General features: G+C 37.4%; 1 protein-coding gene across 1 annotated transcript in view; it reads right to left on the minus strand.

Moving 5' to 3' along the window:
• FREM3 (FRAS1 related extracellular matrix 3) overlaps positions 1 to 20496 on the minus strand; it is a gene marked incomplete at both ends in the record, with an annotated part of 56375 nt that overhangs the window by 15628 nt on the left and 20251 nt on the right. Inside the window, 9 exons of the mRNA XM_084263248.1 lie at positions 194 to 376; positions 1856 to 2020; positions 2556 to 2753; positions 3926 to 4135; positions 6602 to 6751; positions 13000 to 13251; positions 16081 to 16206; positions 16705 to 16935; positions 19374 to 19520. Coding sequence (XP_084119374.1) covers positions 194 to 376; positions 1856 to 2020; positions 2556 to 2753; positions 3926 to 4135; positions 6602 to 6751; positions 13000 to 13251; positions 16081 to 16206; positions 16705 to 16935; positions 19374 to 19520 — 1662 coding nt within the window. The remainder of the gene's footprint in view (positions 1 to 193; positions 377 to 1855; positions 2021 to 2555; positions 2754 to 3925; positions 4136 to 6601; positions 6752 to 12999; positions 13252 to 16080; positions 16207 to 16704; positions 16936 to 19373; positions 19521 to 20496) is intronic.

Below are 20496 nucleotides of genomic sequence, written 5' to 3' on the forward strand. Positions count from 1 at the left end.
CAACTAACTTGGAGAAAAAAAAAAAGCCAGCACTCAAATCTGCCATTCCAAAAGACACAAAGTGAAGCAGGAGCTCTAAAGTACAGCCATTTGGTTATCAAAACAAGAATTCAGGTCCCACTCCACCACTCATTTGTAGAAAGGCACTTTCCAAACTGATGTTTTCCATCTCCAGCCCCAATGAATCCCTTACCTTCTGACATTGGATTGTAGTCTTCCCCTGCAGTGGCTGAGCCATCCTTGGTGTGCACTCTGACAACAGACACTTTGGAGCTATCACCAAGGCGGAGAACGTGGATTCTTACTAGTGCAGTTTCTCCAGGCTCCTGAGGCTCCTGAATGCTGTGTTTTATTTTAAAGAATTTAATCACTGGTTCTAGATGAGAGAGGGAAAAAACCCAAACAAAACCCCTGAACATTGAAAAAAAAATTTACTGATGTAAACTAGACCAAATGCAAATATCTTGTCTCAGAGTGAATAATCCAAAGGAAATTAGAAGGTCATAACAAACCTGACAATTCAAAGTGATTATCTGGCTATTAATTTATTTAGTTTAGTAATTGCTGTGTGGAATGACTGAAGTGAGACATTCTGATTAGAATTCAGACAGAAGGTTGTAGCTATTATTAAGCAGACAATACCTGGTCCTCTGGTGTTTGCTTTAATAGAGTCTAGAGTGGAATATTTAGAGGTAAAATATGTTTAGCTTTTGAAGAAAGCAGTCACTTTTAGAAGTTACATATTCTAACACCTTGTCAAAGGTATAGGATAAACCTGATTTTCTTAAATGAGCCTTCATGACTTGTAAGTAGTCCATTTTACGGCATTATCAATTATATTATGGGCATTCTTGTTCGTTTGAGGTTTTAAAAATATTATTTATTTATTTTGTTGGGTTTTTTACTCATGCCATTTGATGTTTTCAGATGCATGATCTGCACAATCTGTACATAATAGCCCCTATTATATTCATAGAATCATAGAACGGTATGGGTTGGAAGGGACAAAAAAGATCATCAAGTTCCAACCCCCTGCCATGAGCAGGGACACCTTCACTAGACCAGGTTGCCCAAAGCCTCATCAAACCTGGTCTTGAACACTTCCAGGGATGGGGCTTCCACAACTCCTCTGGGCAACCTGTTCCAGTGCCTCATCAGCCTCATAGTAAAGAATTTCTTCCTTACATCTAATCTAAAGCTACCCTTTTTCAGCTTGAAGCTATTTCCCCTTGTGCTATGACTACACTCCCTGGTGAGCAGTCCCTCTCCCACTTTCCTGCAGGACCCCCTTCAGTAGTGGTAGGCCATAATTAGGTCTCCCCAGAGCCTTATCTTCTCCAGGCTGACCAAGCCCAACTCGCTCAGCCTGTCTTCACAGGAGAGGTGCTCCAGCCTCCTGGTCATCTTCATGGCCCTCCTCTGGACTTGCTCCAACAGATCTATGTCTTTCTTGTACTGGGGACCCCAGAGCTGGATGCAGTACTGCAGGTGGGGTCTCACGAGAGCAGAGACAGTTCCTGACAGTTTTGTGAGTTTGAGATAAGGCATCCATGATTATTTCAACGTAGTCAAATTCATTATACTCTTATCAATACAAGACATACACAGCAATAAATGGAATGGAAATAAAGATAATTTTTCTTTCCATTATTTCATGAAAGACAGAGCCAGTGATACACTCTGAACAGGCTAAAAAGGTGCAATTTCAAAACCTTAAAAGAAAATGCTTGTCAGGTTTTTTTTTAAAACTTGGTACTGGGTACTTAGAAAACTGTTGAACCAAACACTGAATGGAGTCAGTCCCACTTTCTCATTTGCAGCTACATGCATAACCAACAATTAACATAAAACTCACTGTCGTCTTCATCCTTAATCTTGATAATGGTCTCTTTCTGCTCCCCAATGGAAGCACCAAAAGTAGAATTACTTTTTGGTGTTCCAAGCACCAATCTGAATTCCTCCTCCTCCTCATAAATGACATCATCCTCCAGAGTTACTACACAGGTCTTCTCAGTTTCTCCTGCAGAAACAAGACCAAGACATTTTTTATTCATAGTACCCCAAAGGCCAGGATAAAACCAAAATGAACCCCCCACAACTTTTTCAGGTTTACCATAGAAATGTCAGTCAAGAACGTAAAGTAGAGCCTAGTGCTGACTGGTATACTTCATTTTTTTGTTGTGTTTCAGTCAACCCCATGACTCTGACACAATAGGAACTAAACAACATCCTGTACAGCATTCATCAAGGTGTTGCATGGCAAACAATCTGCTGCTCCAATTCTCCTCTGCTGAAGGCACTGTATCAATATTATTCCTGCTTATTCTCATGAGCAAGTGCTACGTTCAAAAGTGTGGCAAAGGATGGTCAGTACTACCAAGTTCTTTATTGTCTGATTTCAACCATAAAAAACTTCAAAGGTGCTGCTGTTATAGTGACAAAACTATTTATAACAACTCACAGACTGCCCTGGAGGCCTTGCCCTTATTTACCATCAGATTACTTGTCAGACAAAAGTAACAAAGTATTTTCAAATTCCAACGGGAAAAGCTCACCTGGGAGAAACACCACTAGAGAATCATCTGTATTTGGCCTCTCCTTGTAGTCCATCATAACGTGGGCAGAGCCCTGGCAAGTATAGCAACGTACTGTGGATTTAAGGTTAATGTCCCCGCTTCGATAAATGAGGGCCACCAGCTGCCTGTCCTTTTCATTTGCCATGTACATTGGTTTGTTGAACTGGACGTTGGGTACTGACAACAGAACACATTTTACAAGTCAAAAAGGACCCTTACACAAAGGCAGAAAATGTTAAGCCACATTCCTTGATTTTTTTTTTTAAAGGTAGGGGTTTTTTTAACTTACCATTATTTAACATTTTACAAGAAACTGAAGAAGTCTCAGATTTACACATTTTTTTAAACACAGATTCTGAATCTAGATGAATCAATTCAATTATTTTCTTGGTCTACAGCAGCTAATTGCCAGTTTAGTACTAATTTTGTCACCAGTTTACTCACAGTAGCTGGGACTTGGTGAATTTTCTAACAACAGCATTTGAGACATTTCTGAGCTGCAGAGTCTTTTACCTGTGATGCAGAAAGGAAGTAGGTGCATGATACCACATGGGCAAAAAGGTGTGACGACCACAACTCCATCTCCATTGAAGTCAGCATCATATTTTGCACTGACTTCAAGAAGTGAGTGTTTCACAATGAAGTGATAACTGCTCCTCAGAGTTCCATTTGAGAATGAACTTTCTAAAACAGCACAGCTTCTGTAAGTCTTTGAAGTGAAGTGAATTTACAGAACTTGGAACTGCTGAGGGTCATCTCGGTTTATTTATCAAGCGCTGGAGAACCTCTAAATGGGGCTGTGCTGAGTGTTATTTACTTTGAGATTTTTCACCTACTTTCCCTGCTGCTCCCTTGCCCCCACCTCCATGCTCCCCCAGAATAGCCAGCACACAGTTTCATGCAATACTGTAAACTACTGCATCAAAACCTGCATAATTATTTGAAAAACTTACAATTTTTGGTATTCAAATTACTACTAGGGAAAAAGGCTGAATCAATATGGCCTCTCTACCTTCAAAATGAATACTTACTCAAACAAATAGCCTTAATGCACCAGACAAACAAGTGTATTTTTTGTTCACGGCACAGTTCAACTATTATGTTAATTTGTCCAAACAGTATATCCGAGTACATACTGAGAAGGAAGTCAGATTAAAGAACCAGCATCACAACCCTGTGTTCCAACTTCAGATGTAGCACAGTTGTTGGTCCTTATATTGTAGTTGGGGTAAATAGTACATCACAGCACTTATTTATGCTACTGCCAAAAGAGCTCTTCCACCTAATTGCACCTAAAAGACGAAAAGCAAAAACCCTTGAGAAAACTCCCCCATGCCATTTATACTCACAGTCCGTGATGGTGTCGTCGATAAAGACAGTGGTTCTGCTGGGCTCTCCAAGCACTGCATTCACAGGCACGTGGAGAACAAGTTCAAACTTCTCCAGACCTTCCAGAATAGGCTGGCCCAAGTCATCAAGGATGATCACTCGAAACACTTGCATGTTCACTCCCGGGTTAAAATCCAGGTTACGGCTGATACCCACGTAATCAACTCCAGCTGTTTGGGAAGCAACAACACTGTGCAGTCAGTTACTACTGTATGTTAACATTCATTTGTCATTTGTGAAATGTGTTTGCAGCTGTTTCTGTTGCTGCCCTGGAGAAAATTTAATTTATATTTTTGTCATAGTCAAATAAATTTGGGAACAATGAACATACAGAGCAACACACACAAATCATCATTTCCTCTTCAAGCCATCAACACAATTAAAGCTTGTTTAAAATCCTTTAAACTGCACAGTAATAGGCTACAGCCTCAACAACATGCAACAGACCTGATGTCCACAGCAATTAAAACCCTTTTGCTCAACTCTGGACTACATACAGGAGATTTTACTGAGCTGCTTACCTTTAAAGGAGAGGATGTTTGTCCCAGAATTAATTCCAGCTGCACCCTAAGAAAAAGTGTCTTGCACTACACTAGATCAACGAGCTTGAAAATCATTCTGTTACCACTGCCTCATCACTAAAATAAGAAGGAATCTTGAGATAGGGTGAAAACACCTAGAATACCTATATCTTGAGATAGGGTGAAAACACCTAGAATACCTGATGTCCACAGCAATTAAAACCCTTTTGCTCAACTCTGGACTACATACAGGAGATTTTACTGAGCTGCTTACCTTTAAAGGAGAGGATGTTTGTCCCAGAATTAATTCCAGCTGCACCCTAAGAAAAAGTGTCTTGCACTACACTAGATCAACGAGCTTGAAAATCATTCTGTTACCACTGCCTCATCACTAAAATAAGAAGGAATCTTGAGATAGGGTGAAAACACCTAGAATACCTTTTTGTGTGTGTTTGTATGAGACTAACCTAAACTGGAAGTTGTATAATGACTTCACGTCTTATACAAGTACCTCGTTTCACTGAGATTCAGACTATTTCCAAAATTTTGCAGACTTTCTTAACCAGAGCATTACTTCCCACCTCCTTTTAAATGTTCTGCTTGTCGCTTGTAATGACAGCAATTCTTTCCCTTCTTTGTTGCAGTCTGGTGAAGTGCACGTACTTAAAAGGACTGCACGTAAGCATTTACACACTTAAAGCAGATGTGTCTTTCTCTTTTACACATCATTTTGCAGTCTCTGGATTGGAAGCAAGGAATGCTTACCTGCATAAAAACTGACCTTCCTGGTTGGCTCTGTGCATTAGGAAGAACCACAGTTCTTGCACAGGCTTTGTTCTTTCCTTAATCCAGTATGGATGCATACATATTTCATATACAAACATGTTAATATTTTTTGAGTGCAAAACTCCATAAATACTTGGAATCAGGAAAAGAAACAGTGAAAAGGAAATTTTTTTCCCTATCTCATAACTAGACTTTAACAGAAATTACTTTTATAAAACTTATAAATTCAAGATTGAAATGCAACATCAGTTGGCTACACAACACAGAAAGGACCCAATCTTATTTCTCCATCTGAACAGTGAGTTTTCGCATGCTCATCCCATACATTGTCTATTCTGCTAACCACTTCTTTGTTCTTCAGTAACTGCAGTCAAATTTTATTGTCATATATGTACATTATAAAGCAATTAACTGTCCTTTCAATCACACGTGTTGTATTACTAGTTGCTGTAATGTTTTATTATATAGCAAATCTGATAATCTATTACACATACAATAAAAAGATAATTTTGCTTTCAGGTTGATTATTATGAAAATTTCTGAAGCCTTATCTATCTCTTGCCAGTGTGTCATCAATCTGTTGGGCTGAACAGAAAAATTCTCAATGCAACTGATTTCCTTGACACCCAGCAGCTGTAACCGCTCCTTCAAATTAACAGCTAGCAAGTAAAGCAACATATTTAAACAGGACTACAAAATTTTGGCCAGCCTAGGTATTCCCGAAGTCTGAAAGGGGAAAAGACTTTTTGTTGAGACTGAGAGAAAAAAGGTGGTATACAGAGACAGTCACCAGATTCAGGTATTTTGTGTCAGTGTTCGACACAGAAAATCCTTGGAGGATTTTTTTTTCCCTCTCCAAAGTAACTGAGACACCCTAAAATCTCAACTAGACCATCTCTCACAGATAAATAAAGCTTCATTGACTAATGTACTGATAGCATCATTTCAGAGCAACTGTGGATTTAGGCTGTAAATTCACTTTTATTCCAGGGAAACACAGTGTTATAAAGACAGTACTCTCTTTCCCTCCAAGAGTTTCTCCCAGTGTATGCCATCAGTTAAGGTGTGAGTAAATTAATGATCATTTTATCCACATCCATTCTGCAGTCTCCATCAGAAAGCCAGGAAGCTTAGCTAAGCTGTCCTTACCACACACAACTGTGACACAAACACACGTTTTCTACTCAATAAATCCATGTCCAATGTCTTTCACTTAACTTTTCCACCCCTTAGATACATGGAAGATAAATAAAAGCGAATGCCAGATATCCCACATTCATAGTCGCATACTCTAAAGCAATCTGATTGACATTCTTACAAGAAACTCACCTTCTGCTGACACTGGTTCTGTTTTTCTGGAATGCACTGTGACAGAAGCTGCTTTGGACAGATCTGTTCCAGTCCTCCAGACACGGATCTCCACATAACCAGCACTTTCATCCACTTGATATTCAGTGTTGCCAAAGTACAAAGCAGGCTCTAAATACAGAGAGAAATGCATGTATTTCTGAAAAAGCCTCTTCTGTCCTGCTCTTGTGTGTGTGTATTTAGCAATTAAACTCTCAAGTCTGATTTTTAGTGCTCAAACTCTGCAGTTTGATTTAATGTGGTAACAGCTGACAGAAAAAAAAGAGTCGTTACCACTTTCCCCTGCAAATCCCAGCAATATCTACTGCTCACTTACATAAATATTATTATGTGCCTGCATACTACTTAATGTAAGGAGGGTTTTTTTACATCCTTTAAAAAACAACACTAAACACTTCTTAGATTAAGTAGATATAGTGTTATATAAATAAAGTGTTATATCTCTATATTTTTGATTTTATCTACAGCTGACAGATCTTCCACAGTTGGCTGTTTAGCTTACTGTTTGTTTACCATCTGAAGTAAAACAGTTATTTCAAAAACTGTGACTATGAAGTGTAAGAGACATAAGAAAAGGGATTGTTTTTTCCATTATATATTTATTATATAAACCGAGGCAGATTTTTTATTTGTTTATTTGCTATTAAAGGAAGTATATAGCTCAATATACCTTAGTCCTCAAAAGATAAAGGCAGTTTGCAGGATTTCATGAGTTTAGACATTAAAGAAACCTTTTTAATTGTTGTCAAAGCTTGCATTTGACATGGATGTGGCAGATTAAAGGGTTACAAGCTGGTTTTTTCTTCAGTGTGGTAAACTGACTTTAGTTATTCATAGGGAATACAAAAAGATGCACAATCCAGGTCATGGCAAAGGTCAATAATAAATTGGACTCGTTTAGCATAAAAGATCAAACTTCACAAGACTGTCTCAAACTAGCACCAATTTAGTTCCCTTTCTGAATACCCATCAAGAAGAATGAAGCAGCGCACACTGCAGACACGTTATACCTGCTGCTTTTACTGAGTAATGGATAGAGTCTGCTAAATTCAAGACATGGCCTCCTTTACTTTTGTCACTGAAACAATAGTAGGCTTTATCTTACTATCAGTATTAATAAAGCCTGACACAATTTGTCTGTGCTGCATATTATTACTAATCAATATTAACACAATGTAGAGAATCTCTCCAATACCACAACAACTTTATTTTAGCACAATGGCCAGTATCTTTAGTAGAACCGCTGCAGTTGCACAAATGCCTGGCACTCATCTAATACTCTGCGTTTCTGTTGTACCTCTTGGCAAAATTCAAAGGACTCTGAAAAGCTTCAGAAGTAGTGACTGTTGCCTCCTACAGCTAGGGAAATGGAAGCTTGCAGTAAGTCACCATGGTTGGGAAGAGTTTTTCATTTTGGCTACCCGGTGTTTTCCAAAGCTCAGTTTATTACAGAGCTAAAAGCCAGTTTTACAAAAGGGACAGGCAAGTTCCAATGATTCACTGTGGCAAGCAGAGCCTTTTCTATATAATGTGAAGCAACTCAATAATAAAAGTGCCTCATATCACGATTTTTTTTTAATTATTATTTTTTTTAAATTTTGCATCTCACCTTTCCAAACCTAAATAAATAATCTTTTGTGAATGGGGAGAATATCTAGATAAGTTCTTTTCTCAACAGTGACAGACAGTACCGCTGAGCTAATTGAGAATTTTATATTTGTGTAGAAACACTATCTGCTTCCTCAATATACATATAACATCAGAACACCATCTGGCCCATACCTACACAAACATTGCCAATGCTTGCAGGAACCTTTGGATACTTACTCTAATTTTTCTGAGCCACTGAACTGTGAACCTTTGCATAACTTTACCATCAGAGCAAACCCTGATAACCACAAAGACTTGCTGCAGAAGCAGATGAGGTCTTCTGCACACAGTACACATTTTTTTTACTATTGTAGTCTTCCTGAATACGGTGGAAAGAAGAGTAGTTCAAATATCTGAACTTACACACCTTTTTGTCACAGCTAATGGATTATCAACTGATTAATGATGCCCTGTAGGATCTTGTGTGAAGCACAGAAAGGGTAACTCTGCGCAAGGCAATGACAACACTCCAGGTTATATTTGCACCACTGGGACCAGCATCCTACTTCAACGGAGTGAACAGAAAAAATATTGAGGTCCCTCAATGGAAAAATCATTTGGAAAAATACAACTTGACAAAAACTGCTACAATTCTGGCCACAACTCAGGATGATCACTGCAAAGTATGCTGGCAAGAGTAACCAAGAATCTTTTTAATAAAATAAAATTATTATTTCTATTAAAAAAAATATACTTGCAATATAACATCGTCTAATCTTTCCCATTCCTTCATCCCATCTGAAAGCACTGTGCAAGATTCCAGATTTAATTTTAAAATGTGACTGGTTAATTTTCTCTATTTACATAGGAATCTGCTCTTGAATATCAAAAGTCCATTCAATTTTCCTTAGGCACAGCTTAAATATAGGCTCTAAATTCTTTAAGCTTCTTTGAAGCTTTAAGAGATCAAGCAGTTCAGCTTATTGCAGTCCATGATACCAGTCTTGAGCCTTTAAATACCAGCCTCCTTAATTGGGAGAGAAACATTTTCTACCCCCCCCCTAAATTGTACATGCTGTGTCTACAACTCTATGGACTGCAACATTATAACTTCAGCTTCAGGAAATGCAATAATCAGTCGTGTTATTCGCATTACAGTCATCTCTCCCATTTTCATTGTACTCACCATAATTTGGCATCTCCAATTGTGCTAAGCCTATTATAATTCCCCTGCTGAGAGAACTTCAAAAGCTTGCTCCAATGGTCCAAAGTCTCTCAGCTTTATTGTATTATCAATGAAAAATACCGAGTAAGCAAATACTTTTGTTTATTTCCAATACAAGCAGATGAATATAAGATTTAAAAGTTAGTTGTGTGGTGTTTTGGGTTTTTTTAAATATTTCATATGAACATGTTTCCCATATAACTCTGCTACAGGAGAGATCTGTTCCTTGGAGACTGTGACCAGTGAAATACTGAAATATTCAACAGCATTTTATGCACCTACTCTCCCCAAAAGGCTAGGGATAATAAATATCAGTTAATGGGCTATTAAACATACAGGTACAGCCTTCAAGGAAGATGCCACTTGTGGCTCAGTTATTACAGCGAACTAATCACTTGCCTCTTATACACAACCCATTCTTATTATGGACTGGAAAGATAAGCTTGGTACCCTTTAAATTTTACCAAGCCTATCTGTTTTAATGACATATACCTTATTTAGGTAGCAGCAATTGAACAAAAATAGGAAAAAAGAGAAGCAGCTTTAAAAGCAGATGCCACTCTTCCTTTTAGGATGGTCAGTGAAGACATCATTACATTAATTTCCAAATGTTTAACTAAGAAAGCAAAACAGCATCTGAGCTAACTGGTACTCTTTAGTAAACAACATGATTCATTCATTTCAATCACGAAATTTTATAAACTGTTAATTTAAAATCAATTTTCCTTCATAAAACAATAGCTCTAAGTGTTAATTTGGCCTGGAAAGCAAGCCAATAAGCCATTCTTTTTTTTTTTTTCTTTCCCTTTTCAAGCCCTGGTCTTGAAACCTGTTCTACCTGTGATGCCACTTAAACACACAAGCAAAGATTTAATGCGGATTTCCTCCCACTTAGAAAATCACAAGCTGTTTACACCTATGTTTTCAAAGCCCTTTATTGAACAATGGACCTTTGTTCAGCTAGACACCGACTGGGTGCTCCCAGGTGCCCACACTACAAGAAAATGATACACAACTCTGAGTTTACTGGTTTAAAAGCCAGGGTCTACAACCATCTCATTATTCTCTGGCTTGGAGAGACCCTAGATCAAAAGATAGACATTATGTCTTGACTAGTAACTTGCTGTGTCTTTTTCTTTTTAATTATTGAACTAACACTTTCCTTTATTTAAAAGTTACTAAGACACTATGAGAATGTGGAATAATTAGTTTTAGAGATATTTAAGTTTTAAACTCTTTCATGTACTAGGTTATATGAAACTGGTGACTCTGAAGGCTCCTGAGACCAAACGATGACTTATTTGTGGGTTTTATATTTGTTACTTTAACCTTACTAATGCTAAGCAATACCAGTCCTAGTATCAAGCAATAACCTGATTTCTTGGTATTGTGAGATGTGGAACGCTGTGAATAATATTAGTATATTTACTTTCATATGTATGACAGGGAGTGGTCACTAAATCTTGTTATGAGTGAACAAAAGAGCAAAGTGATTGTTCCCAAATTACTTTTGCTTAGAAAAAGTGTGAAGAGTACCTCCTATGTTGCATGCTATACCAAGGAATACATGTTCTTACTGCATGTACCTGTATGTGGTCATAGCTGCCATTACACTGTCAAAAGGCCTTATCTGGCTGTCAACAAAAATTCCATTGACTACACTGATGCAGTCTAACACCTCTGTAGGTATTTAGCACTTATGATGTAATCATTCAAGCTTATCTGCTATATTGCCCTTTACTTGATCCCAGCTATATTTTTACCACCTGTACTTACAAATAAAGGAATTCAAACCTTAGAGCTTCCTATTACCTGAAGGACTATGCCTAGTACTTTGCTGCAAGATTACCTACTTTTTATTTGAACTGTTAAGGAGCTTGTAGAACTGTAAGATTCTGGAAGTGGAGCCAATATTATGGACATTTCTGTAAAAAAAGCAATATAAAAAAAAGCCCCAAAATGCAAAAAATGTTCCAGGTTCATTTGTATTAAAGATATCTGTTTCCTGTCTATTTACTCAAAATTATAATAGTCTTACAAAGTGATGTATTCTAAAGACACTTTTCATTTCGTAGCAGTCTCTTAAAAATGAGCCCTGGCTGTCTTTCCATGTGATATTAGCAGAGTCCAGAATTACTCTGAATTTATCTGATGATAGGTAGTTTTTTTGCTGGATAAGACTTTTGAGAGAAAGCTTTGCAAGCAAGCAAGCAAGCGAATATATGATAGTTTATCAAAGTTGTATTAATAATTAAATGTGTGATAATTTAGTTATCACTATAGTAATTTAGTTTAATACATATAAAATAATTTGCTATCTATTAAAAACTGCAAAGAAAATAATTTTGCTGGTAGTGAATAATTTTGTTTTCTTTAAAATCTGGTCTTTGAGTTTGGTAAAAAAACCCCAATTCTGTCCTTGCTTCAATGGCTTAATGCTATATTATTTTCCTTCCTATTCTCTGAAAAAGATAAAGAAGCCTTTCAACAAGTCTAATCAAGCTGAAGACTGTGATACTCTTATTGACTTTATTCTTATGGCAAATTCACTTTTGATAAATCTTTTGGCCTCAGAGAAATTACACTAGTGACTGTTTTAGCCCATTCATGTTCCATTTGAGAAAATATTTCTCCTCTCATCAATTTGACTCTGCCTTGACTAGAAATAAACAGCAACTGATAGAAATATTCTCCTGGATCTTCAGCTTCTTACTTTTATTCACATAACAGTGAAAACTACTATTTTATTACAGCACACAGAAATCAGCCCCCAAATCCTCATTAGTTATTGAATTAACCAAAGTTTCAGAGAATCAGCTCAGTATAGCTTAGGTACTGAACCTGATCACTACTGTATCTCATTGTAATTGTGTAGTCACAGTACAAACTCCTGCCTTATTTAGTACAATTACATTCACAAGATTGGATTACCAAGAAAAATTTAGACAGACACTAAATGAACAAACAGAAGTATGACAATAAAGTACATGGGTTTTCTTCTCCTTCTGTCTGATAGTACCAATTCTTGAATTGAATTCTCTGTCTCCGACTTCATAATAAAAAAGGAAAACTTGCATTTCTACCTTGACACACTGGGAATTAGTGTGCATAGAAACTTGGCCTCTATTAACTATGTCTATTCTTTATCTTTATCTGATAATATATAAATGTTTCTATCTACAATATTGTCACAAACCTAATCCAACACCTGTGTAAACAACTGAAATCACAGACACTGCTGCAGTAACAGTAAATCTAATCTTCACAGATCTACTTCAGAGTAATAAACCAGCCATCTATGCCAGTGAAGAACATGAAGTCTAGTTCTTAACTCTAACTGCAACAACAAAACCCTGTAAGCTAAAGTGCATGATGCATAGTTACACTTAAACACCATTCATATGTGTTCTGTTAGCTTTTCTATTGAGTAAGCAAATCCTAGACCCATGTTTTCAGCTGTTTAAAAAATAAAGACACAGTGGAAGATATTATTTAATCAGTAAAACTTCCAAAGAGGAAAGTCCCACCGAAACACTATACTCACCATCATCTGTGTCAGCCAAGATGGTTACTTTAGTGCCTGGGAATTCAGTGCCAATTTGGCCACCCACTGGCATGCTCAGAGAAATATTGAAGGTCTCATCTTCCTCATAGAGAGAGTCATCAATAATGATAACACAACAGATTTTCTCAGTCTCATCTTTATTAAAATGAACAATGCTGCTGCCATCTTCGGGACGCGAGATGTAGTCAGAGTAAGACAAGACAGTGGATGGTACTGTGCCAGTAGCAGAACCTATGAGGAGAAAAGGCAAAAGAATTAATTACTGGGACTCATGACTTTAAAGAAGCAGAACAACTACAGTCCTTTAAATGAAACAAACACAGAGAAAGTGTTTTATGCTGGAATTGACTAACAAATGTGCTTTGGTAACAGGTTAAACACAACAAATTCTTCCTATTTATACTTACAACTTCTCCAGCAGTAAAGCAGCTGAGGGCGCTCTTCTTATCACCCAGTACTGTCACATTCCTGTTCCCAATTCACTACTGTCTCCAGTTATCCTGCCTCACCATTTTTGTGGGGCTGCACTTAACCAGGTGAGATAAGCAAGTCCACTAATTAAAAAAACCCTGAGCATCTCAAAAATATGCTCTGTAACAAATTATGTAGAGCACAGCCTCATCAACAGTTGAGCAGCCACAATAAAAACCATTTTGTGAGGGAAGAAGAGTGCAAAAGCAGTTAGGAGAGGTAAGGAGCTGAACCCCCCAGAGAGGTTTTGCTGTTGAAAGATGAGGACATGTGGAGCTACATGTGATTTAACATCACTCATGACTGAACACATTTCATAACGTTTGAAGTGAAAAAAATGGCAAGATGTTTCCCTTTTCCACTTCTACACGCATCAGAATGCCTATGAAAGTCCTTGGGACTTTAGGATGAGGACTCTTCCTGAACAAATAAATGTGAATTTGAACTTCATATTTACCTCACTGTGTGTTTCTGAGAAGGTGTTCAAAAATAAGTTCCTCCCTCTTACCTCTGCTGTATATATTTATTTGTGTGAAATACTTCTTAAAAAAAAAAAAATAATTAAGGCTTATAGTTAATACCTACTCCACCCAAAGGTCAGTTACAAGTGGAGTTCTTTGGTGGCCTACCCTGGGTCCACAAAGATTTTTAGGGGACAAAAGCCTAAGCAATCCTGTCCCACCTCACTGCTACCCGTGCTTTGAGGAGCAGGTCTAACTGGAGACCTCTAAAAGTCCCTTCAAATCCACATAATTCTGAGTACATTATGTGGTCTGATTTTCAAACATTTTAAGTACACACAACATGCACAGATTACCTTTCTTTACACAAACAGGGGTTAACAATGCATCAGATACTTAATAAGATGGCTGAGAATGATTAAATGAGAGATGGCTTCATGTTTGACGTGCTTCTCACATTGTAAACTGAGAAAAATTATTTTACTGCAGCAGGCTTATGAAAAACAAAGATCACAACAATTACAGCCATTTTGGCTTTGGGTAAAGGGCTAGTATTACTAAGGCCAGGCAGGCTGATATCCTACAAGAACAAAAAGCCTTAAGTAACTCCATAAGATTTTCTGTGCCTCGATACACAACAAAAGAGGGGAAAATTCAGTTAAGTCACAGATGAATGAATAAATAAACTCTGAATGCCTGCCACTGAAGATCCCTGCCAACCACTCAGGCTGATTCTTACAGGTAAGGGTAAAATACAAGCAAAAGATATTAAAAAGGTTTTCTGAACCAGAAGTTTAAATAAGTCACAGAACGGAAGATGATCCCAAATTTTACTTGCCCATGAAGCATACAGAATGCTGATATCTCAACCTATGACTACCTGATAGAAATCTTCTGCATGAAAACCTTTTTTTTTTTTCAATCAAAACTTTCCTATTTCTTTGCTTAGGACAAATGTTAGCCTCTATCTTAAGCCTCACCTCATTTATACCTTATTTTTATTAAATCTCTTTTTGAGCGCACATTTCATTTTTAATTATCTGATATGTTTCACAATATTGGGTATTTTTACAGCATCTACTATTTTCTGTCCTCAGTCATCCTGCTTTTTCAGTTTATAGAATGCTTGCTTTGTAGTCAAGAACTATAATTGGAAAACTTAGGATTCAAATGAGTTGAAGAAGGAATCATTATTAATTACCTGTTTGCATTAACTACAATATTTGAGTGACTATCACCTTGCTGAAAATCAGTACACAACCACAAAGTTACATTCCCACATCTCTGAATATCTAGTGTAGATTGGGTGGTGATCTGAACTATCTGGCTTCTAGCCTAATCAAACCCCACAAATCTCTTCTGATTTTAGACATGTTTAGTTTTAAATCTACACCTCTTCTCTGTAGTTCACAACCAAGTCCATACATCACCTTCTTTGCTAACATTTGCTAGAAAATTCACAAGTGAGGTAGAAAGCATTATTAAGGTAGATCATTTTGCTTCATGCAGCCTCTACGTCAGTTATGTTTAAATAAAAAGTGATACTCGATGCCTGTAGTCTGTCAGTTTTCAAATACTAGTTCTTGCTGCACCAGCTGAAGCCCTGACTTGGCTTCTTCCAGCTACATAGTCTAAAAGCAAAACACTGACAATAGGAAAGCTCCCCAGTGGGGACCTCAGTTGTTGTTCTACAAAGGGGCAGTGATCAGTCAGATCCTCAACATGAAAGGTATGGGGCTTAAGACTGGAAGAGTCCTTTTTTCCCTCTAAACATTCACTGCAGGGACAGGAATTTAATCTTCAGCAGGAAAAGCTACAGGAAAAATAACGGTCCCTCTTGAAAAAAAGCTATACATGTATGCATACCTACATGTACATGCATACATGCATACGTACATACACGTATACATATATACATGTGTTCATATACACACATATTCTTACATTTTGGCTTCAAAATACTCTGTAAACAGAGAACTAGACACAGGTAAGTTACTTGCAAAAATCCCTTGTTCCTGCTACTAAAATAACTGGAAAACTAGTTGCTGACTAACACTGACTGCATTTGCTCTCTTACCTAAACATGAATATTGTGCTGAATAATCTGTTACCTTGCTAGATAACATACCTTGGTGTGTAGAACAAATGACCATCAGTTCTTGACTGATGTCTCCAGATCTTCTAACAGGAATCAGTAGGTCACCTATATCTTCCTCTACTCTATATTCCAGCTGAGGAATAAACACTGTAGACACTGAAGGTAAAAAAAAAAAATAAGAAAAGAGGGAAAGGAGGGGGCAAGGCTGAACACCTGAACACAGTTATGACATTACAGACAAGGTATGAATTCAGCCAGGGAAGAGATTTAATTAGAAATACAAATTGCTTCTTCAGCTTGGTGAAAAGGCTGAATCACAACAGAGCAGACAGATCACAGAATCACAGAATCACAGAATTGTAGGGGTTGGAAGGGACCTCAAGAGATCATCGGGTCCAACCCCCCTGCCAAAGCAGGCTCCCTATCTCATATTACACAGATAGGCATCCAGACGAGACTTGAATATCTCCAGAGAAGGAGACTCAACCACCTCCCTGGGCAGCCTATTCCACTGCTCCGTCACCCTCACTGTGAAAAAGTTCTTCCGCATGTTGGTGCGGAACTTGTATACAAGGTACACAGGTACTCACAGGACCTGCAAGTGAACAATACTGTCTGCACCTAATTACAGAATCTCAGGGAAGTGACACATACCATCCCCAGGATCCACAATCTCAACTGTTGATATTGTTGGAATCTCAAGGGCAGCCATAACTGGGTCAGACAGAACAATCTGGAATGTTTCAGATGCCTCATATTCCTTGTCTGCAAATATCCTCACTTGCCAGGTAGCAGATGTCTGTCCAGGATTGAACTGGACCTGTTTCTGAGGTTTCCCCTTGAAGTCTTTATCCTTTACTGCTGTACCATCTCTGGTTCCAATACCTGCAGTAAAACAATGGAGGAATTAGTCTGTGTCTATTTTAATAAAATTAGAACAACCATATGAAATAGTTTAAAAATGCTAATCTGGCAGTTACTGACCTTCAGGAGAAAAGAAAGATGGTTATATCACAGTTTCTCCAATATTGATGCATAGCTCATGAAAAAAATAGGTAGTTAGAACAGAGCCCTACCAACATTTGTGTGCATAAAGAATTGTATTTGCATGAAAAATTCCAGTATCAAATATGACCGAATACAACTGTTCAACAGTCAAGTTTTCCATCTATATAAAAATTTGTGGGACAAGTTTTCTAAGTTATGACTTTAGAAAATTTGTATCAATCTTTTAAATCTATGTCAATTAAGGCAAGTTTAAGTCTTCATCAAAAGTATAATTTGGTCACACACATGAAAAAAAACAAACCAACCAACCAAAAAAAACAAACCTCAACACTCATCTCCTTCAAAGACAAAATAATCATTGTATGTTCAATACTTGGTGCCTACAGTTTCTGTTACTGCTCTGTATCTGTGCTGTACTTAAACACACTTAAGATCTGTGAAGTACTTTTATCCATTTCACCTGTACAGTAACTTCCAAAGACTTTTGCACCCACCCAAGTTTTGCTTCTGCAGATGCTCTCCTGTGTAGGTGAGTACATAACAAGTCATTTGACATGGAATTGCAACTCAGTGTGACAGAACAGTGTTCTCAGGATTTATTTGGTCCACCAGACTGTAAATTTGATGCTTCTTTCCCACCACCATTTTTTCATCCTTGTGTGACTCTAACCTGCAATACTAGTTACCCATCCTCTTTTCTGGCATATTATCCAAGCAACACTGTACAGGTTTAAAAGACTACATATTCTCATCTTAATAAATGTCACACAGGATATTTGCATACCAATGAACCAACTTAGTTCAAAGGAAAGCACCAGAGGAGGAATTAACTGAAGGTAGGTTCTCTTTGCTATTCAGATCAGATGGCTTTTGCTGCAGCATGAAAAAAGGACAGTAAACCATGCATGTTTCAAAAGAGCAAAAACAATACCCAGAAACATGAATGTGCTTTATTGGAAACTCACACACAGGATGTTGTAACCGGCATAAGGATTCGTTCACCTTTTACTACCCAATGCAGCTCTAACACCTCTTTATTTTTGTTAAAACTGAGACTTTACCATACATAAAAAAATATCAAGAGAAGACTTTTAAAACACAAAGCTGCACACATACTGTCAGAATCCAATTGCAGATGTAATGAAGCAAAGATCTGTAACTCACCATGGGGTTTTCAAATTCATTACTGCCTTTGGGTTTCAATCCAGCATTAGTTCAAATATATGAGCATGTTTCTATTAAGTTTCAACACAAGCAATTACAAGGTACTTTACCTCTCTAGTTGAGAATAATTAATCTCTCTCAAATCAATGGCCTACGTCTTTGTGAGAGAACCTGATGCTTGTGAAGATCTTCTCAAGGCTGCAGAGTATGAAATCATTCCTAACTTATTTAATTCTGTAATAATTCCTAAATTCCCACAATTTTTCTATTCTACAGCTGTTTAGGTTTTTGAATGGCTGATTTATTCAATACTCAATAGCCTGGTATATTTGTGTTGCGCAAAGCAAATATTGTTATGCATGGGTTCAAATGATGAAAGCCCTAGAACTCTAAATGTTGTTTCCTCTGTTTGGAGTGGGGTTTTAGGGATTTTTGGGGTTTTTTTTTTGTTGTTTTTTTTTTTTTTTTTTTTAAATCAGGGAGAAAATAACCTTTTAGCTCAGTGCTCCTTGAGTCGCTCCATTGGTGCAAAGATTTCTATGATTCTTGCCCCCTTTGCAGAGCTGTCACGACTGGGTACTCTGCTGGCCCATGATAGCACACTTGAAACATCAGTGTGCTCTACAATGGCCACCTCTGCTAGCAGACAACCCTTTGAGAATTTCTAGTAGCATTTAGATTTTTCTCATAGCAACAAGGCCAGCATAACGCTGCCCCTGTAAAGCCAGGAGCTGTAACTAACTTTGCCACTTGGTTCCGCAAGCAGAGACCAGCTACTTAAAAACTTGTTTATCTGTAGCTGAAGTTAACATGTTACAAAATGTATCCTTCTGCCAAAATAAACAAACCAAAGTATCCCAACATATATTTTGTTGTCTGGCAAGTGACTTCAGGAAAAAGACACTGGGCAAACAGAAGAAGTTAATTTTACTGATTTGTTCTTACATCTTCTAATATACATACTCAGATTTCTAGGTGGCAGCATTAGAAAATGAAACACATAGCCACATCTCAGCAATAAAAATCTATACCATTTTTATTCCCTTTATTTGACATTTATTATGTAAATAGTAGAAGAAGCAACTATGAAAACTTTCCAAACAGCTGCCTGTTCTGGAGCAAGAAGCTTCACACTTTAAAGATCTACTTACTGATAAAAGAAGTTTCTCGCAGATATCCTCTGCGCCTGATGGTCACCTCTAGAAAGTTACAGTTCTCATCCACTACGTAGTTCTCCTTCTCCAGTGAAATCCAAGCCCAGTTCAGTCGAAATGGCTGGCTCTTTAACCTGTTCCCTCCTGTGTCACAGAAAAAGTATCCTGAATACTACATACAGTTTGAAAAACAACTAGAATTCCCTAAGGTCATTGTTTATGTATACTTATATCACATCAGGACAAAGCCAGCTACTTTTATGAGGGACAGAGATGCATCAGCTGAATCACAAAAGTTCAGTCTCCCAGACCTTCCGAGTTGACTGGCACACATCTTCCAAGTGGCTGGAGCCCCACTACTTCAGGGGTTGCAGCCTGTGTCTTAGCACACCAGCTCCCTAATTATGCTGCCTTTTAACTCTCAAAGATGACTTTTACGAAAGATTATTTCTGTCAGAAGTGGTATTAAAGCTGTGAAAATAACTCTTTGGGAGGATTTAGGTGGGTCACATTATCCTCTCACACTACTGACTCTTTTTAACAATGCTAGTATGTGCCTGTCAACATCAAACATGAGCACAAGCTGAATTCATCAACTCCTAGTAAATAGAGGCAACGTGTAGTATCATATAAGGAAGACACCATATCATGAATTACATAATGATTGATTATGCAAAAATATTTGGAATTTGTGACTAAGCTTCTCTTCTTTGCTTTCAGGAAAATCCTTAATGAAAAACAGTAGTCATTTTACATTTCAAAAAGGAAAACTGAAAAAAATCTCCAAATTATGAAGTTAATGCTATTTAAAATGTATATAGCCAACAAAAATTGTTATAATTTTCTTCTGTTTTGGAAAATTAACTTTTTGAAAGTTTTCTGTCACATTCTTACATGATCTGGCAAATCCCTTGTTATTTGATTACATTTGTTGTGTGGAAACAAGTGCTTTTGAAGACATAAGCTTCCAGCTCATTAATTGGTTTGTTCTAGCAAAATTAGGCTTCATGCTGCATGCAGTATGCTTTGTAGTACAAGGTTATAACATCTAATTTCAGAAAGTTTTCAGTGCTTATAGATATTGACAAGGTATAGACAAGATAAGAATAGACATGAAAAG

This window comes from Gallinula chloropus, assembly GCF_964237585.1.
Source record: "Gallinula chloropus genome assembly, chromosome: 4".
NCBI lineage: Eukaryota > Metazoa > Chordata > Aves > Gruiformes > Rallidae > Gallinula > Gallinula chloropus.